Consider the following 23,972-nt stretch of genomic DNA (forward strand, 5'->3'; position numbering starts at 1 on the left):
AGATCATCTCTTAAGCTGGGAAAAAAGATAACTTTTCCCCTTAACACAGTCATACATGTTGATGTGACTTGTCTGTATTGAAGTGATACTTTCATAACAAAGTAAAAGCACTTGCTCTCACAAGTACAGGTATATTTGTGGTGGAAATGAGTCAGTCTTTGGATTCAGAAATACAGGGCATTTATTTAAGAGAAAAATACACTCACATAAATCTGTAACAATTCATTTCTTTTTAGACTTTATATTTATCAAATTATAGTATTCATTCTAAGATCGTATAGATACACACAAACATGCACACATCTTTTTTCATACGGAAATTTGAAAAGGTGCATTCAGTATCCCAAGCAAAAATGAGAAGTGCAGCTCCTTCCCCATGCCACCCTGGTCCTGTGCCTCAGCGAATGTCTGCTGTCTCAGCTTCTGAGCCCTTCCTCAGAGGAGACTGCTGGGGATTAAGTGGTAGCCAAAGGTGACTGCGCTCCTTCAACAGCATAGTCGAGGTGTGTTTTAATCACTGGGAATGTATACATGGTTGGGAAGTGTATTTTTGGTGTGTAGCCTACATCTGTTCTAAATGCTAATTATGAAAATAGCTTTAGCAAGGCACTTACGCCTGATTTGACTTGAGGAAAAAAGGACTGTGGCCCATACATCTTTCTCGATGTGCAAGTACACTTTTCTTCTCTAGGGATATCTCAGAAGGGAAGGAAAGCTGGCAGGAAAATTGCTATGCAGTTTGGCTTAAACACTATCACCGCCTCCCCAAAAGGAACAGTAATGACTCTTAAGCTTCCAAGAGCCTCTGAAGAAACACCCGCACTCTTCCCCAGTACGGGGAGCAAGGGCAGGGAATAAAGCGAGTGATGGTCAGGATGGTTCAGCCTGAAGGAACCCAGAGTTGTAGGCTGGTCCAGCTGGGCTCGCTGCAGAGGAGGGGATTAATAAAGCAGAGGAGCAAAAATCCCATCATCCAAGGAGGTCAGGGCCTATCTGTCTCTGGATTCATTTTGATAATTCTTGCTAAATTCTCTTACTGATTCTGCAAAAAGCTATTGTCATTGTGGGTGCCGGACCTTGTCTAGTTTGAGACTGTGAGGTCATTTTAGTACCTAGCCAATAAAGTGCTGGACACATGGTTCATACTCTAATGGATTAATTTTGTTGAATGAATTAAAATTCTAACTTACTTCTACTTAGTGTTGGTTGATAGTCATTGGTAATGGTCATTGAGTAATGTCCCATGACAGACTTGGTCAGGATACTTGGAATTGGCACACAAAAATATAGTATGCTAAGTAATCTACTTAGAAGGGCCCAACCCCTGGGGATTACAAAGGCTATTATTTTACAACCTGTAGTGCCTTCCCATCTCCCTTTTTTTTTTTTCCTCTCTTTTGGTAAATAAATGAAACCTGTCACTGCCCTTACTTGAGTGTGTACCACAGTTTCCAAGCCTTTGCCAGTGGCCCTTTTGCTTTAAGTGAAAGAGCTCCATTAATATTTGAGAAAGCCATCGGCTTTTAGAAGAAACATGGTAGAGTGTGAAGAAGCCAGGCTTTGCAGTCAGACTGGTCTGAATTCTGACTCCTGACATGCTACTTACTATTTCATGTCCTTGAACAGTCATTTAGCCCAAACCCCCCTATCTAGCCTCAGTTTTCACATCTGTAAAATGGATTGCTATAATAATGCAAGAGTTGCTGTGGATTTATGAAGTGTTAGATCTTCAGTATCTAACCTGGAGTATGTGCTCACTGAGTCTGACTTGGTGAGACTCAGTGCTGTTTTTACAAGCTCTTCTGCTGATCTGAGATGTTGCAGTGCAGGTGTGCAAGGGTGAAGTCGTTCAGCATGCAGGCCTCACAGGATCAGCAGGAGTCTGGGCCTTTACCAAAGCTCACTTTGTGACTGTAGACCATCTAGTGCTCTTCCCAGACCTCAGATTCATCTTTTAGAAAGTGAAGTGGCTTAGTTTCCTTCCAGCTGTGAAATTTTAGATATGTATGGAGAACATTCACTGAGTTGTCCCCCAAGAGACTGTGTGTCCGTGGAGGCCTCAGATTTTTGGTGATTTCTATTTCTATGCATAGTACCCTGCACATTGAGCCTCTCGATAAGTATCTGTGGAAAGAATGAATTTATACAATCTGGAAATTGGCATGTGGAGTCCATTTTCAGCCTGGTCATTCTGAGATCTTCAGAATGATGAGAGTTGCCTTGGACATGTTGGTTGAACATTTCTTTTCAGGGATGAGAAGGTGACCAGTGGTTGATTTGGCTGAGACATGAAAGGCAAGGCTTCAGTTCTCTTGGCTCCTGACCCTTGGTCCCTCTGCCTATCAAAGGGAGGGACAGCAATTCTATTAGAAGAATAAAGGCTTTTGCAGATACTTTCTCACCTTCTAAGATAGGCCCTGGATTAAGTGGTTCCTTTTTTAAGAGCAAAGGACTTGGCAACGAGCTCTACATCACACCAAAAAGCTGTGGCTTAATTAGAATTAGACCAAGTACCCTGGCTTCCCTGCTAATATGCAGACTGTAGTTTGTGCAGTCACGGGAGTCCGTCCACTGTGTGCAGACCGGTGCACGGGTGCACGAAGAGTTAGTCAACCTCCACCAGTTCTGCTTTTATTTGTTTACACATGGGACTGCTGAGTAAATTTTTTTGAACAAAGGTTGCCCTGGCTAAAAGGTTTTAAAACCACTAAACTGGAACATCTTCACAGTTCATTTGTTAAAAGTCAAAATTAAAGAAATGATCCCTAAAGCTTGAGGGAAGCTTTAGCTCGTTTTTTTTCTGTCTCTCCCCTTTTCACTACAGGTTAACTGTAATGGCTTCACAATTGAAGATGAAGAGCTTTCTCATTTGGGATCTGCGATATTTCCTGAGTAGGTTGAGTCTGACTTCTTTTCTTTTCTTTGTACTTATTTAACACTAATTTGATTTTTTTTAAGAATTTTTATATAACCCACCTAACTGCATGTGGCAGACATGAAACTCCAAGTGAATTAAGACAGCTTTTTAATCTGCCAGATTTCAAAATATTTCCCCTACACTTAAGGATCTGAAGGTAGTAGTTAGGAGAACAGTTGCTTGTTAAGTCCTGCTAAGCAGAGAGCTGTTATTAGAAGAATATTTTACAGTGTGCGTGGAAGGAGCAGCCCATGCCCTGCTGAGAAATTTGCTTTCTGCACGTGTATGCTGTGGAAATCTTTGGGTTTCTTAAACTCAAAGTGAAACATTAATTTCTAAACAAAAAATTGGCCACAGACTTATGTAGAAAATAACAAACTTCTTGTTTCAACTGTCCTTTTTTGAAAAATACCAATAAAAAAACAGCACAGTTTGGAGAGAGACTCTGCTAAAGTAGTGAACTATAGAAAAAATTCGAAGAGCTGTCAGATTTTTCTCTATATTTCAGGAGTAATTTAAGAAAGGCTACCTAGTTTGCAAATGAAGATCTTTATAGCTCTGACTTTAATGGAATGTCAACATTGGCTTTGCCCTTGTTCTGATGGAATGGGTATTTCCAAAATAACTCAGTGCCCTGAAATTCACAGATGAAGTTGGGGGAGCCTTCCTGTATACCTTCTGTCTGAATTAATCCCCATTGTAGATTACGTCCATCTAAGAGGAGGTTGCTCGCTACATACCATAGGGGCCTTGGTTACCTTAACATGTGTGGAAACCCCTAACACTATGCACTGGCCGAGTGTGCTATTTTTACTCCTGGAATGTGTGTGTAGCTGCCAGGCTTCATTCACCAAGTGGGTCAGAAGGAGAAGAATCCGTACAGGTCTGCATCTCCTGAGTACCTGTCACAGGCTTGTTAAAACCAGAGATACAGAAAGTTTCCTCATGATGCTACTGTTCCTGAGACCAGCCTAAGCAGTTTGAATTGTGATAATAAGGAAAGAGATGTATTTTGGGAGAGATTCTTTTTAGCCTTTTGCTCTTGGGAAAAGGAAGAGAGAGAGAGAAGGGGCATTGGACTCTGTGGAAGAGGTGTATTACAGCAACTTCGGTTAATCACATGGTCTCTGCAGGGTTGTTGTGCCCAGTATCTTAAAGAGGAGGCTAAGAGGAAGTGGTCGTGTCTAGGTATCACCCTCTTCCCCCAGTGATGATCCAGAACAGGACTTACTTTAGGCCCCCTGCCTTAGTGAGGTTCTCCCACCTTCTTACAAAGATACCCAGAGGTCTATTGAAATAAGGAATTACTTAACACTTCTGCAAGGAGATTTTAGAAATCGTTAGGTAACCACCCTTTTGGTACCTTTGTTTATCAGATTTCCTGGGCCCTGGTTCCCTGTGCATCACTTGTCGGGAAGCCTGGTGGGCTGTGATGCAGGGAAGAAGTATTCCCCCCCACCCCGCCCCCCAAGACGAGACTACAAGACCGGAACCTGCTACCTGTGTGTCCCAGGCACAAGCCTAGCTACACACTTTACGCAGACCTCTAGCAGAGGACGGCCACACCCAACCTGGACACAGCACACCCTTGAGCATATTCTCATCAATCTTGGCGACCCCTTTCCTTTTTTTGTATTCTTGGGGCAGGCAGGAGAGGGGTTCTGGTCACCAAAGATCAGGCATGTGGCACTGGCCATCAGAACAGTGATACATATGTAAGAATGTGAGCCCCAGTTTCTGGGCAGTTTTAATTGGGGGAAAAATCCCCTTGGGCAGAAATCATATCGGCATTGTGATTTCAAAGGCAGCATTTTCAGAGATCAAGCACTCTTTCCCTGTAGTTTAGAAATTTCTGTTCTCAGAACTTTGACCTTGATATAATCAGAAAGCTCAAAGCCCCTCGCATAGGCGAATCTCTGTCCTTCTCGTTGTCCCTGAAAAGCAGACAGTGAGCAGCAGGAACAGTAATGTCCCAATTTTCCAGATGAGGAAATTGAGGTGCAGAGAGACTCAAATGGGCTTCTCCGCAGCTTCAGGGGCCACAAGCCCTCCCTCACGCAGGCTTCTGGTATTTCTTGGCATCTTAAGGAAATGTGAGAAATGATCCATTTGGACAAAAAGCCACTTGGAAACAATAACTCATTTGTCTTGTATATAATGTAGCTGAAGGTATTGCGTTTTGGTCCCACATCTACCAGGAAGGAATATTTATGGCATTTTTAAAAATCGTGTTTAACTTAGATAGCAGTGTTTTGATTTGTGGGTTTCACTTTTCAATATAGAGTTTAAGATTTTAAATATTATTATAAATTCATTAGGAACAACTTTTTAGAGTAGTCTAAGCTGGCTTTTACATATCTTTGTTGTTTTACAAAGACTCGTTTCCTCTAACTCAGCAAATAAGTGGCCAAGGAGTTACTGAAACTGTGCTGTCTGTGCTGTTCACAAAACTGGGGTTTCTCTTCTGGTTGACAGTGTTGCGTTGATGAATCATAGCTGTTGCCCCAATGTCATTGTGACCTACAAGGGGACCCTGGCGGAAGTAAGAGCTGTACAGGAAATCAGTCCTGGAGAAGAGGTATGTGGCCACAGGTAGCTGTGACAGTGGGCTTACGCAGTTGTTCTAAAAGGCAGTGCAGACAAAGCCGTGAAGTGTGGGGGAGGTACTTTTGGAGTGACTCCAACATTAAACTGCCAGTGGGAGCACTGGTAGGGGAGGTAGAGGCACCAGCAGCCCCTCCCTCCCCCAGCCTAGGGACTGGGAAACAGCAGGTCTCCGTCACCTGCTCACTTATCCCTTCTCCCTTTCCCAGACTTCTCATCTGGAAAAGGCTGGCCTAGTGGATGGCTGTGCGAATGTTCTGAGCTCTTTAAGTAGCTCCCTAGCAGAACATATGAACTTTTAGGCACTGTGATCACATATTTGAAGTTCAATTTCTATTTAATTTGTAATGCTATTTTTTTTGGAAGGCTGTTTTATGGACATTTTAAATATATTTATTGGGGTGCTAAATGAGAAATGCTTAGATTTCTTTGAAAGATATTAACTAGTTCTCAGGTAGATGAGGAATTGGTGCCCAGTATATAGATTGGCCCCTCTACCCCCTGTTGAGCCCGTTGTGACAAGGGTGTCCTATTCAGGGCCAGGCTGTCTAGGTTTACAGATGTCTGATAGAGGCATCCTAGATTCCTCCTTTTTAAAACATAGTTGCAGTGGGTCAGAGTACAACTGTTGGGCCCCAGAGCTCCTGTGGGCTGACTGGAGGGACAAGGGGTTTGTCTCTTAGACAGGCTCAGCTTGAGCCATGAACAGTGACACTGGAGTGGCCTTTGTCGCCATCTTCTGGAACCTTCTGTTGGTTGCACTGTGTCCATCAGTCATTTCTAAGAAAACCAGGCCAACTGTTGCCGTGTGTGGCAAGACAGGGCCGGCCACGGTTTCTGTCACCTGCAAGGTCTCACAGATCTTAAATGCAGTAACTTCATCTGGGGAGTTCACTACTTTGGGGGTTTCTTGCCCTTCAGAGAGGAAGGAATCCATTACTCACTATCAGAATGAGCCGTGTGTCCAGTCCTGTTATTTGGCTGGAGAGCTTGGCTGCCCCTGCTGCACCTAGCCCTGTGCTGCTCGCCTGGCAGTGCCTGAGGTCACTGGCACACTGGCGGCTTTGAGAAATCCATCTGTTCAGGCAGACATTTGCCTGATTGTGTGGGATGAGCAGCCAGTGCCGTCCCAGAGAGTAGATAATGGACATCTCAGTGCTGGCCCTCTCCATATGCTCCAAGTCTTAGTTATGGACCCTGTTACAAAAAAGCAAGGACAGAACAACCCTGTGAGCCCAGAGGTAAGACTGTCCACTTCAGGATCAGGAACTGCCTGCTGGCTGAGGCCACAGCAGGTGGTGTCCTGAAAGCTTGTGTTTTCCCTGCCCTGACTTCTGAGGCCACCAGAGCCACAGGTGTCAGGCTCTAGAGCTGTGCCTCTTGCTCTGTAGCCTTCTGATGTCAGGAGAAGAGGTGAACTTAGCAGGACGTGTGTGTTCCCACTCTCTCCCCTGTGTGCACCCAGAAGTACCAGCAGCATCACCCAAGCCATGCCAGGTCATGAAATAAAAGAGGCCAAACAAAGGCCAGGCAGAGACCACACAGGCCCAAACCCAGGGATGAGTCGACTCTTAGCCCAGTGGGGCCATGGCTTCTGTCCAAGAGACTAAGGACACACCCACAGCCTGCTCTCTTTGGTGAAGAAGAAGGAGGCAGGGAACCTTTCAGCCCTCCAAGTTGTGGTTTAGGAGATCGGATTCTGTAGATACTCTACACCGTGAGGAGCTGGACATGTTAGGTGGCTAGAGCTTCAGAAATCAGTGCCTTAAGGTAAACAGCACGTTCCTCAGTGGTGGCCCTCCTTATTCTCTGTCCCTGCAGTACTACCTCAGGTGTCCACAGAGCTATGAGAGTGGTATGGTTGACTTTCTCTGTGGCAGATTGAAGCTTGACCTTCTTGGCCCCTTAGGTATTTACCAGCTATATCGACCTCCTGTACCCAACAGAAGACAGAAATGATCGGCTGAGAGATTCTTACTTTTTTACCTGTGAGTGCCAGGAGTGCACCACGAAAGACAAGGTATGTCACTGATTGGCCAAGGGCTGGGACTTGTGCTCTGGCTTGGGACCTCTGCTATGGATGAGCTCCCCTGTCTTCTGGGTAGATTTCCTCCTGTGGTGTTTTTGACCCTTTTGACCCACCTTACCAGACAGCCAGAGGGAATCCAGTCAGACCAGGTCTCTGTTGAGACCTGTTCCCCAAAGCTGATGAACACATTTCCATTCACAGTACAAATAAGAGAAGGATCTGCCAGATGCCTGTGTCTTGAAAAGGACTGTTCAAAAGAGGGGGGAGGGAAGAGAGCAGGTGAGACTTGGGTCCAAGCTCTTCCACCTCCTCATGGAGTTCAAGGGATTTACTCCTGCTCTGCCCAGCTTTGGTTTTGTCAGTGCCACCCCTCCTTACTCTCGTCTCTTGATGCATTGTTAGGTGAACACACATCTGCTCATAGCAGATACATTCTTTGTTTCCTACCTAGGGAAAATCATCTAGAAAATCAAAATTTTTGTTTTTATAAAAAGGTAATTGAGTGCCAGGCAAGATCCTATAATGCCTATAATCTCAGCTACTTTAGAAGCTCAGGCAGGAGGATCACAAGTTTGAGGATAGCCTGTACAATTTACTGAAACCCTGTCTCAAAATAAAGCCTGCTGGGATGTAGCTCAGTGGTAGAGCATCTCTGGGTTTAGTCTCCAATAATACATGCGCGCGCATACACACACATACACATGGGTGTGTGCTTGAGAAGGTAATCCGCCTCTTAGATATTGTCCAGTTTCCTCCTTTTCTGCTGTAACTTTAGAATGGGCAAGTCCTGCCTCTGCGCAGGAATATGTATTGAGAGGTTTCCTTATCGGTATGGTTTCCATGGGAGGTAAAGCCTCGCACTTGTGGACGTTTCCCTCAGGATACAGCCAAGGTGGAAATCCGCAAGCTCAGCGACCCCCCAAAAGCAGAAGCCATCCGTGACATGGTCAGATACGCGCGCAACGTCATTGAGGAATTCCGGAGGGCCAAGCACTACAAATATATCCTTTACAACTGTGTGGGCAGTTTACTGTCCCTCGCTGATGAGAAGTGGCAGGAAGTTGGCAAGAGGGAGCAGGAGGGGGTATATTTGAGATTCTGGATATTGAAGGAGGCCTGCCTTTTGGTGATGTGTAATGATGTATTGACCATCCATGACATGGTGTCAACTTTGTCACACGTCACTGTGCTCTTCTTATTTCTCCATACTTGACTCCTTTCGTCAGGAGCTGCTATTGCAGAAGACTGGGGAGCCATCCCTGGCAGGGCCTGTTTTGCTGGGTATTGTGCCTTGGGTAGAGCAGTGTCAAGAGTCTTTGATTACTTAAACTCCTCCCAGGGGCACCGAGTAGGGCTGTTGCCACATAGCAGATGAGGTGGCAGTCTTGTAGGTGCCAAGTAGCAACTTGCCCAGGGAACACGGCTGATAGTGACACACCTAAGTTCCCAAAGCCTTACTGATTACCAGAATCCGTGTTCTCAACCACTGCATTGTAGCATTTTGGGGGGATTTGAAAAGTGATTGGATTTGTACCCCCAGAGGGCAGACCTTAAAACTGGTGAGAGGAAATTGTGGAAAGCTGTGTTGTTTCTCAGCATAAGAATCTTGGAGGTAGAGGGTGTAGCTAGGTGGTGGTGTGTAGGTTTACTACATGAGCAGTTTGGGGTTCAGTACCCAGCACCAGAAAAAACCCCACACCTTGTCATGGTGGGTACAACTTCATTAAAAAGGCTGCAACTAAAGTGCTCAGGGTTTCAGTTTGGTTGAGAATTTGAATTTAATGAAAAGACTGAGAACTGATTCTAATCAACATTGTTTATATCAGAGCTGAGGGTCGGTACACTGTGGCTGAAATTTCTTTCCTAGTTTATTTTTTAGAGAAAAATGTAATTCTTTTCTCTTTTGTTTGGCTTTCTGTAATTTATTGAACTCAGGCCTTGCACACGCTAAATAAGCCCTTGGCCACTGAGCTATGCCCCAGCCCTGTAACTTATTTTTTTCAGGTGGTGAAGGAAAGCATGGAGTGTACTAAAATAACTCCTTGAATACTGCCTGGGGAAGGACAGGGCAGCATCCCCTGCTCACCCGCTCCTGCTGTTTACCCCAACTTCCCAGTCATTTCCTTGACACCACAGCACCCCCTAGTGAGCTGCTGGAGATCTGCGAGCTCAGCCAGGAGAAGATGAGCTCAGTTTTTGAGGATAGTAATGTATATATGTTGCACATGATGTACCAGGCCATGGGGGTCTGCTTGTACATGCAGGACTGGGAAGGAGCCCTGAGATACGGTCAGAAGATCATTAAGCCCTACAGGTAATTGCAGTGGCTATTTCAATTATCCTAGCATGGAGTGGGATTGGGTTGTTTCAAGGGCACAGGGTAGCTGTTTCATCTTCCTGACCTGTGTTATAATACACCTAGAATGGCTGCTGCTTCTCTGTAACCACACCTAGAGGTGCATATGCAGGTGCAGCTGCTTCACTGACCCTGGCCCGCTCCCTGCTCCTAAGGAGCCAGATTAAAGTTAGGCAGGGGAGAGAGTAAAATCCCTCTTCAGGCCCATTCAGGACCTGTGTTCATAATAGATAGTTGAAAGTAGTATTAAAAAGTATTAAAAAGCACCAGTTTGCTTCTGATCCCCTTCCAAAGTAGATGGCCCTTATGAACAGGAATTGTTGGTCTTCAAACTCTGCTTTTTCATCACTTCTCACAACTTCTCTTTTGCCTTTTCAAGTTGCAGTCTCACTTTGCATATGGGAAAACTGGACTAGCACGTTGTCTGTGGTCATTTAATGTTTCCCTCACAGGTTTGAAGAAAGCAAGTTGGGTTTTGTTTTGTAATAGTAATACTTAAGCCATAGGGAAATGTCCTGTCCCTAGGGGGTTATTAAACTTCAAAGTAGATGACAGATGGAAGTAGTGGCATTGTCATCTGTCTCTGACTGGGATGGGCTGGATCTGATCGCTGGAGGGCTCCCCAAAGACCTAGACATTATGCCATTTATAAGATCTGCCTAAGATCACAAAGATCAAAATCTCTGGGCATTAAACCAGAAAATCCCTGTGTCCCCAAAGCACCCCAGGTGTTTTTCATGAGTTTGAGAAGCCCTCAGTACCCGCTCAAGCTGTAAGACTGGGGACTGTAAAGCTTGTGTCTGGTCTGAATTTGTACTGATTCTGCCATCCACTTACCCCACTGTGCCGAGAGTAGCCAGCAGGGGGAGCGCAAGGGGAAGCCAGTCCTTAAAGTCTTAGAAACAATTTGTTGGATTAGAAATAATCTCAGCCTTCCCTTCCTCCTGGTGTGGGTAAGAAGTCCTTTCCCCTCATGCACACCTCTTTTGAGAAAGCAACAGCAGACTTGCGATTGTTCTCAGCTTTGTGATTGTTCTTCCAGCAGGGCCTTGCTGTGCTGGACCTTTTCTTAGCTTAGCCTCTCCTGGAGGCCCAGCTCTGCCCTGAGGGCTGCTGGTTCCAGGACTGCCTCCAGGAGGCAAGCTGCCTCCTACCAGGGCATTCAGCTGGACATAGTTTCAGGGTAGACTGGGTGGAATAGACTACGTGTAAATAAGCACCTCTTACACACTGTCACCTGCAAACTGCCTCCTACACCCTGTTCCCAGGGCAATGGCTCTTTCCTACGCAGACTCCAACAGTCAGCCCTCTTCTCAAACCAGAGAGTACCTTCTGGATACAAAACCCTGTGCTAGACAATAGTGAAGGAATGCCTAGAAGAAATGGGAGGTCTTTGCTTACTCCAGAGGGCTTATATTTTTGCTAAATCAATTTACAGAGTGTAGCAGAAAGATGGGGTCTTAGTACACTTGTACACACAGTGTCTTTTATGTTTCTAATGGGAGAGGATAGAACCGATTGCTGCCCTTATCATAAATGGGGCATTTAATTTAGAAAATGTTTTCCCAGAGCCTTGCTTTGGGTATACCAGGAGTAGGAAAATCTGGACCAAGACTGAATGTTGGATTCACAAATATTTTTGTGTAGGGTTTCTCTAGTGATTTTGATGTAGCTTTTTCAAAATGCAAAAACTGCAAAAAGTAGCTAGCATCTGTGATGAGGCGGTGGTATCAACCCATCCAAGCCCTGCCCATAGCCCAGCAGGATATGGAGCAACCCTCCACCATGGAGTACTGGGTCTCAGGCTCAGGGGCCACAGGCTTCCTGTACCCAGTCCATGGTCCTCTGTGCAGCGCTGACGAGGCGGCCTGTTGTCTCTCCCTTTCTTCCAGTAAGCACTATCCCTTGTACTCCCTCAACGTGGCCTCCATGTGGTTGAAGCTGGGAAGACTGTACATGGGCCTGGAAAACAAAGCTGCCGGAGAGAAAGCCCTGAAGAAGGTATGTGTGGGACTCAAGGTCAGGGGTCCAGTGGTTGGGAAACCTCCTTAATGGAGAAGCAGCTCCTGACCACCCTTCAGCCATAGGCTCAGGGGTGTGTTCAGCAGGTGGGGGTAGGTGCACAGCAGGAGAGGCTGGCTGAGATCACAGGCCCAGCCTGAGGACATGGCTGAGGAGGAGGGATACTACCCACCCCTTGGGAAGCCATGGAAGTAGAAAGGCCACCAGTTGGGCCAAGAGACAGTGGCAAGGAATTCCCCATTTGTCCCTTTAGGATTCAAAATAAGATGCCTGATGATGCATTTGCAGTTTCTAAAATTCACTCCATCATCATTCTTCCAGTACCAGATAAACACTAGGACCCTTATGTGTTATTTCTCTTTTAATTCTCACAAAAATGAGATAGGCTTTCCTGATGAAGGAAGTAAGGCTCAAGTGGCTGTAAGGAGCCTGGGTACGTGGAGGGGCCTTCCATCAAATAGGGGTCTTTCTGAGTTGAGAGTTTTAGTCCCTCCCAGTCATGCCAGGACCAGGGGTGGTGGGAGACTGGACTTGGGAGGCAGTTCCTCTTAGTGTGATGGCTCTTCTGTGCCTCCCCTTACAGTAGCTCAGAAACATACTCCTGGGTATTGATTCTCCTCGTTCTTTATGTGGAAGTTAACAGCACAGTGTAATCTGAGAAACAGTCCGTTTGCTCCTTCCTGTAAGAGACTGTTTATAATTGTTGTGGTCACAAACTAGGCCTGGAGGCCTAATTCTCCACATTCCCAATGGACTATTCAGGGAAATGGGCTAAGGCCTCACATCACAAATTGAAGGGTCAGGGTACAGCCAGGACGGAACTATGAATCAAACGAAAAATTTTCTTTAGACTATGGATTTTGTCATCTTGTTTATTGACTTAATGAGGCTGAAGGAAAATTATCCAGTTAGGTCATAATTGGAAAGTGTTGACAGTTATAGAAATACCTAGAATATTGGAGCAAAAGAATTTCATGAAAATAGTTTCTGTACATCATTTCTCCAGCTACTACCCTTCATATTTTTTGCAGAATGTCTTACTCAGTCCAAAGGATAACTGTTCGATTACCAGATAATCTTGTCTCATTTTTTTTGTAAGAAACTAGACTGTGGAGGAGAACAAAAGCTCTGGAAGCCAGTTTGCCTTCCATCCCTTAAAGCAGAGAAGTCCTCCTCGAATTCCAGTTCCCCTGGGCGGAGGTATGAGGAACTGGCTTTGAAGCTCTCATCTACTCTTTGTCTCGCTCTTTCCTAGGCCATTGCAATCATGGAAGTAGCTCATGGCAAAGATCATCCATATATTTCTGAGATAAAACAAGAAATTGAAAGCCACTGAAATTGCATCATTTCAGTTTTCATTTAGAAACCTTAAAGGATTTGAATATTTCAGATCTTATGCACCACTCCAGCATTTCTATCAACTAATTGGAATGAGAACACTTCTTGCACTTCAACCTTGCACATGCCATACTTTGAGGGTGTTCTTGATAGTTCACCATAATATTAATTTTGAATGCTTTCTTTTTTCTAAGAGGTAATGGCATGGTTTCATATAATATATACTGTGGACACACCGAGTTTTTAAAAATGCATTTATTTTTCCCTTCATGCCTATTGTAACATCCTGAACAAATTTGACTCATGTAAGAGAATAAAGATAGAGTACCTGAGGTTTGTGTTTGCCTCTGTCTATGGGGAGGATTTCCAAGGGTGGGAGCTTGGTCTACAGTGGAAGTGATACTTATTCTCCATCTTTCAGTGCACCTAGGTCTTAGGTCTCCTCCCCAGAGGTGGGGTCAGGCAGCCCCTTTATTCTGCAGTTTGAATCGTCTCTCTGGTATCTTACGTGCTTAGAGCATGCATTACTTTCTTGGCCTTTTTTTCTTTTCCCCCTCACTGTCTGAAAGCAGTTTCCATCTCTCATTCCATTAACTGTTCTGTGCAGTACTCTCCTTTTTTGGAAAGCCTCCAGAGTAAGCTTGAGATGGAAAAAAAAATTTTTTTCCTTACCAACTCTGTGTTGTGAGCAAACACTGATCTCTACCCACACAGCCAGCAGGAATCCAACTTTTTGCAGCTTAAAGCCTAGACAGCAGAAAGCTAGGAAATTGTTTGTTAGCAACCAAGGCACTAAAGGACACAGCAAGCACTCCTAAGTACAGGGATGTTTCTCAAGAAAAGTGTAAATCAATGGAAGTGTAACTGATGTGATTCTGCAAGCTGTATAGGTAAAAAAGGGGAGTTCATAACCCACTTGAATCAAAGTGTGAAATATGATATATCAAGAACTATGTAATGTTTTGAACAACCAACAATAAAAAAAAAAAAGGGATGAGGATATGGCTCAATGGTTAAGCACCCTTTTCACTCCCTGATATTAGGGGGGAAAAAAGTGTTTTATAGCCCAAAGAGAAGCACTTCCGCTTCGGTTAAAAAATAATCAAGTGTCAGCACCACCAGACTTTGCTTATCTTTCATAATCATGATCTGAATACAGCTCAAATGGTGGTAGATCTGCTATGGTTTCTTCCCTTCTTTGTCCATACAGACCTTTCAGTTTGTTGCACATAGTGGGATGTAGCAGTGGGATTTATCCTCTTCTATATAGTCCAGTAAGATATTTATTGAACATCTACTTATGCAAAATACTCAGTATCTCTTCAGTGCAAGTTGTAGTTCAGGGGAGTTTAGTGTTTTATGGATGCTAGTTTGCAGTCATGGAAGTAGCTCATGGCAGAATATCTGTAGATAAACCTAAAATAAGTTCACCATCTTTGTCAAAGTTTCATAAAATTTATGAAATTTCTCAACAAGTAATACAAACATGAATGAAAAATGTGGACCATTCTTTCTTTCTCAGCAGCTCTGTCCTGAAGGTAAGACCTCTGTAAACTTTATCTGGTCTCCCTTTTTCCCATGCTTGTATAAAGCATCTAAATAAAGAGATTTAGAAAAAGGCAGAATGTGATATGATTTTGTAATCTGCTTCTCTGACTTAACATGGGCCTCTTTTAATTTCAGCACTTACAGATGTGGCTCTTTCTTGTTAGAGGCAGAACATTGCATTGAATGCAGAATCATAATTTATTCATAATTCTATTTATGGCAGGTGGTTTTGCCCAGCTTGATGCTATTACAAAATGCCACACTGAGTAGTGTAGGGGGGCGGGGAATAGATTCTAGGAAATATAATTTCAGGATCAAATAACAATCTTTTTAAAAATTTATATATGGCTACATTTCCTTAAAAAACTTCACCAGGTATGAAATAGAATATAATCGCATTGGTTTTCCTCTCCCTCATAACACTATACCATCATTTTTTTGGCCCAATCGAAAGTGTGAAATATCTTGTTTTTTGTGCACTTATTAGTGAGGATGGGCACGTCCACATATATTTAGAGATTATTGTGTTTCTTCTGTGAATTGATATTCAATTCACGGCTGAGATGTTTTTACGAAACATGTGCATGTTTTTCATTTCAGTGCTAAGGCTACCCAGAGTTAGTGGCAGACTGCATGTGTTTAGGGTCTCAGTCCCACAGGTCTGTACCTAATTCTGATACCAGTCACCATGATCACTGTCCCATTTCTGTCTGACCTGGTTACAGAGTCAGGGGACCCATACACCATTGCCCATTGTGTTCAACAATTTGCTACAATGGCTCCCCAAACTCCAGGAAATACTTTTACTTACTATTAGCAGTTTATTATAAAGGCTGCAAAATGGAACAGGCAAACGAAGAGGCTGAGCACATGAGATCTGACGCCATGGAGTTGGATTGCCCTGTTATTTATCATGAAGCACGAGCCCACCTCATTATGAAGGGGTCACTGGGTTTGTGTCATGGCAGCCAATTGGGTGGAAATCTGGGACACAGGGTGACAACCTTTCAATCCAGAGATGAAGTGAGCTGTTAAAAAGTCGAAAGACAAAATACAAGAATTTGGATTTTCAATAGCAGCCTGGTGCCTGCCTTTTCCACATCAACAATTTGGTGTCCGAGAAAATGACAGTGGAGGCCGAGGGGCTTGGGGTTTAATGAAGGTTATCACTGCATTTGTGAGAAAGGCCATTTCCATACATTGTTCACTCCATTTGGCTAGTGATCACCACTCTGATTTCTTCTAACCAAGGCAACTTTGAAAATTTCATACACAAATCTTCATTATGATCAGATTATATAGGATAAAAGGTAGGTAGCAATAAATTGGCTTTATAAAGGCAGATTTTTCCTAGACACCTTTGCTTTGAAAAGAATCTTAGAGGAAAGGGATAGGTATATGCCCTCAACTAATGCCAACAGTGCTAAAGAGAAAGACTGTTTTCTCTGGGAAAAAAAAAAAAAGGTTTATTGCATATGGAGATCAATAGATATCTTTTACAAAAAAAAAAGGTTAGAATAAAGATCTCACATTTGTAAAGGCACATATGAAACATTTTACAGCAATGACAAGGACAGTGAAAACATCATCTAGGACCAATATCGAAATAAGACTTTATAAAAACAGATAGAAAACAGTGCAAAAAATACTGTCAAAGTCAGTTTTATACACCCCAATTGTGTATGAAACTGGCAAGCATAAGCTTATTTACTGATATAAAATAGCACATAGAATAGCATGCATAGTTTCATTTAAGGCTTTTAATATTATTAAACTGACAGGGAGTCTACACCAAAGTACAGTTGACATGACTACAGATAAAGTCACTCCCCAACTTAGGGAATGTCCTATAAACTCAGTCCGTCTCCCCGCCATAACAACTGTAGTTTGGTAGTAAAGAGACTCGGCTTTCATTTTGCCAAGTACCAAGTGGCCTCCATGGGGAGAAGAATGTGTCCCCAGGATCCCAAGTCCCAACCTGGAATGCATTTCTCACCACAACAACATAATAGTTCCGTGGTTCCATTTGCAGGTCGGCCCATGAAACTCAACCAGTTCTGACACAGGCCTGTGTTTCAGCTGTGTTGGAAGTCAGTGGGCTTCTGTGGGCTGACCTAAGAACTTTAATAAGAACAAACTGGTTTCTAAGTTGGGGACTTGCCTGAATATCATTTCAAAACAAAACCTATTAGACATCAATTATTTTGAAGGATAGCAAAATTCACAACATTTTACAAAACAGACCAAGGAGAGCATCACAATACTGAAATCACAGAGTACAACAGTCCAGTGAAACAAAATAGATTAGGCTGTTATTTGATGTAACACTAGTTACATAAGGTTATACATTTAATAGTCATCTGCATATGTAAATCTGTTTTCCCTCCCGTCCTCAACCAGGTTAGTTGACTTCTGAAGGCACAAGGGACACACACAGAATCGTCTCTAATGGAGAGTGTACCTTATATGTCTGAAGGAAAATGTTAAAAGAATTGTAGGATTCCAAACAATGGCAAGACAGTTCAGGAGAAACTGCAGTGAATTTTTACAGTGTTCAAGTTGGGGGTGGAGGGAATAGCTCTGAATGACAGTTTTGGTTCTCTGCTGAAAGTATTTACTAGCTAACACTGCAGTTGAGGGAGGAGGTGGGAGGCCCTGAGAAATGCCGAGAATGCCAGGCGCCCCTGCCCTGAGAGTCACCTGGCTAACCTCAAAGCAGCATTCCTGAGATTTTAGCAAAAGGTTTCACTCCAAGGCACAGAAAGATCCCAATCTCAGCTTTTTTCCTCTAAACCTTTTGTCAGATGAGATGGCATTTCTGTTTCCCTGAAGGAAGAGGTTATGGAAGAAAAGAACTTCCACACAGACTGGATGAACCGCTTATTCTGCCCTCCTAGATAACTGAATTATTGATCACAATCTACCTTTTGATGTTCCTTGGCAGCCCAGAGACACAAGTCTGCCTCCCCAGATTGGTCAGTGTGTGTAGAGGCCATGATGAAGGGAACATGGTCTGGCGGCAAGAAGCTAGAAACCAATTAGACCACAGATGTCACCGCACCAATGTGAAGCTACCTAAGCTCACCTCAAAATAAATATTAAATACCATGGCAATCATTGTCTTAAGAGTGTTACCTACTTTTGCTTTCATTCGTTCTAATAATGATAGCTGTGATCACTGAGGGAACAAAAGGGTAAATAAGGACATCTTCCCCAAGGCTAGACAGTTTTCTAAGCTACTTCTGGTTATTTTCACTTGTCAGATCCAATTCCTGGAAACAGTAAGTTTTTTTTTTTTTTAAAGAAAGATTAAAAGATTCCCTAGTTACATATTTTGTAGAGGTTCAAGACAATGATTCTCTATGACCAGACTAACTTCTGTAGGGGTTGCACAAATAGGGTACAGAAAGAAAAAAAAGTGTGCTTAAGAGATGAACCAAGAAGCAAATGGAAAAGCATGAAGAGCCAGCAGAGCCTTGAGTGAATGAAACGCCCTAGGAATAAAGATGTGATGTAACACATGCTGCCTGAGAGATGGGAAACGAATGCAATCGCTGTGTTTATATTCTACATTTTTGTGCTCTGGTTAGATACATGACCTCTAAAGGAAAAACTTTCTGCAGCACCTGAGATCACTGGCGAGAGGAAACCTGGATGTTTGGGAGGTCTGCTCACTAACCCTGAGAGCTACGTCGCTGAGCAGAGCCCTCAGCATAAGGCTGCGAGGAAAGGAAGGGCTACCGGTGCAAGATGAAAGATGTGCTCTTGAGCAGCTAACCCAGGCACACAGCATACACGGCATCATGGTTCATGATACTCACCCAGCTGCCCCTCAGCTACGAGGATGCAGTTGGACACTAGAAGCCAGGGTAAAACAGATCCCAGTGCTACAGCAATCTTTTCCCTGGGTGCCACTTCATAGTTTCCAACACTTGTGACATTGCACAAAGCAGGGTAGGGAATAGGAGAGACATTCCAGGGTACAAAAAATTGTGAATTAACATTTTCAGAGGAACATCAGGGCTAATCTAAAACCATTCTAACTCTTCTCTCCAAGTATGTCTTATCTTTGGGCAAGCTTAGGGCACTAAGAATGATCCTGGTGGCCCAGAGCATGGCAGAAGGAACAGCGACTTTCTACACATATTGAGGTTGTCTTTGAGCTCCAGCCCTCCTGCTTTAGAACTCAATGTCCCTGAAATTATTTGTTAAAATGGGAAAGCTGGACAAAACTTTGAACAGTAGGAATGAATACACTGCCTTCCTTTGACTGCATCAAACAACAAATTATGCAGGCTGTGAAATTGATTGATGCCAGATACTGAATGCTAGGGTCAGGCATGTGTTAACAGGGAACTTTTTAGTTTCATCTTGAAAAAGAAGATACAGCTATATTAAGCTGAAAAAGATAAGAAAGGTAGTCTGTTGGACAAAAATGCTTACCTACCTGAGTTTCTACTGGAAATGCAAAAGCTGGATAAAGGTTGGGCAAGCTAATGGTTGAACTTCACAGGGCCCTTTGAATAAATGGCTTCTGGACAACCTGGTTTCGCAGAATTTGGTTAATTCACTCTCACATTTCTCCCAGGCACGTTGCTGTTACTTTAAAGATGTAGCAGCAAGGTATTTTGCCCCCGAATGACTTGGAGGTAAAAACAAGAATCATTCTGCCCACTTTGGACATCAAGGGAAGTGTCAAAAGCAATTTAATACCTTAGAATGTTATTTCTACCCTGTAGGGCCAATTGGGATTATTTCCATCCTTTAGAGTTAACTAAGTTGGTCACCCACCAAGTCTTTTGGGAAATAAGCAGTTCCCATGGAAGGCCCACATTCTCCTTTGGTAAGATGGATGAATAGTTGCTCTGCTCATAAAAAGAAAGTGCCAAATAAGAGCATGAGGTGTGTCTAATAAAAACCAATGGTGAAAATTAAAACATGGCAGAAGAAGAATCTTGGGTAAAATGGGAAAGCTGAATTCCCCACAAAACAACTTCTTACGTTAAGAGCCCAAGATTACTTGGTGTTTCTGAAAATTTCCTTCCCTGAGGAGCCCAATAGAGCTAGCTATTCCTCAAACTGAGGAGGAATGGTGGATGGATTAACACCAACATGGGTCTGGACCAATCATATCCCCTGAATTTATGTTCTCTGGCATACATTCTGTCTAGAATATCCCTATACTCTTCCCCCACCCTGCCTCCAGGGATTGGCATATCTTTACCAAATAAAAATCAATAATTATGCTTCTTCACCCATCAAACACAGCGTTGGAAGTAAGAGTGAGATTAGATGGTACATTCTGTTTTTTGACTATGGACAGCTTTGGGACCCATGTCATGTTTTCTAATGAATGGACTGAAGTCAGCTAATACAGATCAAAGTAGTCAATATATCAAGAAAGGACAATAGTTGAAAATTCCATAAAAATGGACTTGATGGCCAACCCAGCCTGTCAGAATCAACCATGCACTATCTCCTCTGCCAGAAGCGACTTCTGAGCCCTGGGAGACAGCCTGCTCACCTTGTAGGGGAGGATCACAGCAGCAAGGCCATGTGCTCACAAGCCAGGCTGCCCACCACGCACACTTTTGCATTCATTAGTGCTTCCTTAGAGAAAAGACATAAGGCATTGGGATCCACTGTATCGGGGAAGAAACAAACTGTACATAGTAGGTTGACCCAAATGAAGTTTTTATGTTCATAGAAAATAGGCTTAATTAGTGGAAATTACATATGGGTCAACCTATATTAAACTAGAAAAGGAAAACAAAAAGCAGTTAACTGGATAAAAATGCTGACTTACTATGCCTAGCAGAATTTGGAACTGCAAAGCAGAAGCCAAAAGAAGGCAGGATAAAGGCTGAGTACGAGCCAGTGGTTGGGTCCCACAGCCTGTCTTTAGCAGAGTCTCCAAAGACCCTCTATCCAGGCTAATGGAAACTGACTCAGGTAAATAATGACTGTCGTTATAATCAAAAAGTAGTTTGTCTTCTTAATCAGAACCACAAAGGTTGGAAAAGTAAAACTGTCTCAGTTTAAGCTCCTTGAAAGTTTATTCCTCATCAATTCCCTGTGGAGACGTTTTTACCTTCCTGATCTCGTGGCTCATCTCCAAATGAGCATAGAAGCTGGTTTGTCTTTACTCTCATATAAATAAATGTCTGACAAACCTCTCTAATGCAGCTAGATCCTCTTGTGTACTTTGTATCCAGGGAAAAATCTGTGTGTGTCTCCCAAAATATAGCCCAGCAGGACACTTCACAGCATTGCCAGCAAGCTTATCTTCATCTCAAGGATGAAGACATCAAATTCAGCCCCAGGATCCAGGACCATGCTGAACAAGGATGATCACTTTAGGTCAACATCTCTAAATGAATGCAAATGAAAGAAGCAAAATATCTCAACTGGAAAACTTCAAAACTAGAGGTTGGAAAATATTACATAGCCTTGGTGTGAGAGGATACCTTTTATTACCACCATTTTTAATTTTCTCCCTTCAAATCCAAACTGCAGCAATAGACCCTGACAGCTCTAGCTTCAGACTTGATACATCATCAGGAAGTCATTCCAAAAGCTCTAACTAGATAACTAATTTAATACACTTTGCTTCAAGGTTTATTCCTTGGCTTGCTTCCCAGATATAAAGCATCTCTGGGCAATTATTATGCAGATGCTACTAAAAACACTTTGAATGGCTGCTGATAATTTAACAGGAGATACACTGGCATTCACTGGAGATGTAAAGAGGAATGCAAAATGTGCTAAAGAACCAGAAGCATTCGCTTTTAAAAATGAAATATGTGGAATAACTTTTAAATGTTTTCCTCTGGGTTTCAATATAAACTTTGGCTAGGAAGTTGGATATAAGACCTACTTCCTCTCTGCCATCTTGTGCATTAATGAATATTCTGATAGCATAACCCTTTTCATTGGGTTTCAATGAAGCCCAAAAGTGATGAGCTCAAAGAGACATCAACTTTACATGCTGCCCGCAGGAGACATTTTAACAGTATTCACATTAGGGCTTAGAGTTAAAAGATAAATACTGAAGGTATCATTGTACAATAAACTAGTAACTGAGACAGTTCTTAGAATATCCCAAGGATGAAAACTCTCTTGAGGAAAGGATGTCAATACTTTTCTGCCTGCTGATGAGCTTCTCTGTTCCATTTAAAACACATGTGGTACTAATGGTTTTCTTTTCAGAACATATACCCAAACTCCACATCTACAAAGCTCAGTTCAAGTAAAGACTCTATAACTGCATCACACACCTTTTGTATAGAAGAAATGAGAGGAAGTTCTCCAGATATTCTGAGTGTAAATATGCCAAACCACATCCAATAACACACTGGCCCACAGTGGAAGGAACTGGTTGGTACCTCTTCCAAATGAGTTAATGGGGAATCTGGTTTCATAGGCAGCTATTAGTATGTGGGATGGGAGTCACAAGAGCAAGCTCTCTTTGGTCAGTGTGATGCCATTCTTTTTCTCTTTTCACTCAGGAAAAAAAAAAAAAAAGCAATGGAGTAAGGCAGGTAGAACACCCACCTTGTTCTAAGAACAAAAACCCCAATCAAAAAGTGTGTCCAAGAAAAAACTAGATATAGAAAAGGAAATTCCCCAGAATTCAGGAAGATGGAAAATGTGTGATACATGATTTATTGTATAATTAACCTAAGAAATTCAGAAGGACTCTGATGAATGAAGTCATAGGAAGAAACTAAGAACCAAGCTTTAAACTGGTGGTGGTTCACACTATAACTGACCAGAGAGTGGGTTACATGGAGTAAAGGGAGAAATGGGAGACTCTGAAAGACAAATTCTACCATCTCATCAGGGTGGCAAGATTTGGAATACAGGGTCCTGAGAGAGATTAACTACACTCTTGTAGGCCAAAGCCTGGAGATGATACCAGCACAGTGAGGGTCACATTGTGGGTGACTCCTGGCCAGGGCCCCTGCTAACTAAGTGCCAAACAGCTCCTAGAAATTAGTTTCGTCAATGGTTTTCTTTATAACCTTTTCCATGACTGTGATTGAGAGAAAACGGAGTGCACCCAGCACCTCAACCTGCAGGATCTTGTCCAGCACATACTTGATATTTAAATAAGAAACAATATCAAGACCCTGCCTAACTCTGTTCTTTACCCACCCTGGGCCATTATCCTCTCTCAATCAGGCAAGAGGCCGAGTTGCACAGATGGCCTGGCCCAGGGCCTCAACATCAGCAGCTTGGGGTCTGAGAAAACAGAGAGAAGCAGCAGATATAGAGGGTACAGTCCCAGCAGGAAGATAGGCTCCAGAGCCCAGAATAAGGGGTGGTTGAGAAAGACGCAAGGAGCTCCTCATTCGCCTGAAAGATGTCACTATGCCCCATAAAGGGAGAATTTTCTCTCGATGTTCTCATCTTCAACTTAAGCTTTTGGGGACATAGGAGGGCAAGAAAAGAGATTATAGAGGATAAGGGCAGAAAGGGAAAAGAGAGGAAAGTGACTTGTCTATCCAGGGCTCATGAGCCCCCAGAATATGACAGAATAATGTGTTTTCTTCAGTAAAGGGTCTTGGCCGTTTTCTTTATATTTCAGGATGAATTCATTTTCTTGCCATCTTTGATTTGGACATGAGCAACTAATTAAGCTGATGAATTTCAGGATGGGCTACAAATCTGGCTTCAGCTTCACTAGAGATGTGTTCCCTTATGACTCTGCCCCAAAATGACCCACCATACAACCTTCCCTCCTGACATATTACAATGCAGATCAGTCAAAATGTGGTTCAAATGAAAAGTACTATATTAATATGAAAACTGCATTATAATAATTCACAAAAGTTATTCCAAAGGGGGAAAAATAAATTATCTCATATAAAATAATACATGACATTTCGGGGTAATCTTGGCTCCTGGCCTATTGCCAGCCATCTGCCCCCAACTGGGGGAGCAGATGTTGTCTGGAGGTGATTCCACCTGCAGGATGGAGCTGGATCCCTCCTCCAGGATCTGGATCTGGAGATTAAATGAGTCTGGAGTTTTGGAGAAACTGGATGAGGACTTGGTAGACAAACTTGTACTGAGTGATGGTCTGGATCATGAACATTCTTTGCTCCCTGAGGAGCCTCAGCATCATGGGGACTTCCACCTTCTGCAAGAAAAGA

At 43.2% G+C, this 23,972-nt stretch overlaps 2 protein-coding genes across 4 annotated transcripts in view; one reads left to right on the forward strand and one right to left on the reverse strand.

Annotated features, from left to right (window-relative positions):
* The window catches only part of Smyd2 (SET and MYND domain containing 2), a 47,617-nt gene extending 34,023 nt beyond the window's left edge, over nucleotides 1-13,594 (forward strand). Inside the window, exons 6-12 of the mRNA XM_021732994.3 lie at nucleotides 2,825-2,892; nucleotides 5,393-5,495; nucleotides 7,431-7,541; nucleotides 8,431-8,551; nucleotides 9,690-9,864; nucleotides 11,799-11,907; nucleotides 13,184-13,594. Coding sequence (XP_021588669.2) covers nucleotides 2,825-2,892; nucleotides 5,393-5,495; nucleotides 7,431-7,541; nucleotides 8,431-8,551; nucleotides 9,690-9,864; nucleotides 11,799-11,907; nucleotides 13,184-13,264 — 768 coding nt within the window. The 3' untranslated portion in view covers nucleotides 13,265-13,594. The remainder of the gene's footprint in view (nucleotides 1-2,824; nucleotides 2,893-5,392; nucleotides 5,496-7,430; nucleotides 7,542-8,430; nucleotides 8,552-9,689; nucleotides 9,865-11,798; nucleotides 11,908-13,183) is intronic.
* Nucleotides 13,595-16,556: 2,962 nt separating this feature from the next.
* Ptpn14 (protein tyrosine phosphatase non-receptor type 14) overlaps nucleotides 16,557-23,972 on the reverse strand; it is a 176,253-nt gene continuing 168,837 nt past the window's right edge. For all 3 annotated transcript variants that reach the window (XM_005334974.5, XM_078022801.1, XM_078022802.1), the window contains one exon: nucleotides 16,557-23,959. In XM_005334974.5, coding sequence (XP_005335031.2) covers nucleotides 23,831-23,959 — 129 coding nt within the window. In that variant the 3' untranslated portion in view covers nucleotides 16,557-23,830. The remainder of the gene's footprint in view (nucleotides 23,960-23,972) is intronic.

The sequence above is a fragment of the Ictidomys tridecemlineatus genome, chromosome 10 (assembly GCF_052094955.1).
Source record: "Ictidomys tridecemlineatus isolate mIctTri1 chromosome 10, mIctTri1.hap1, whole genome shotgun sequence".
Taxonomy (NCBI): domain Eukaryota; kingdom Metazoa; phylum Chordata; class Mammalia; order Rodentia; family Sciuridae; genus Ictidomys; species Ictidomys tridecemlineatus.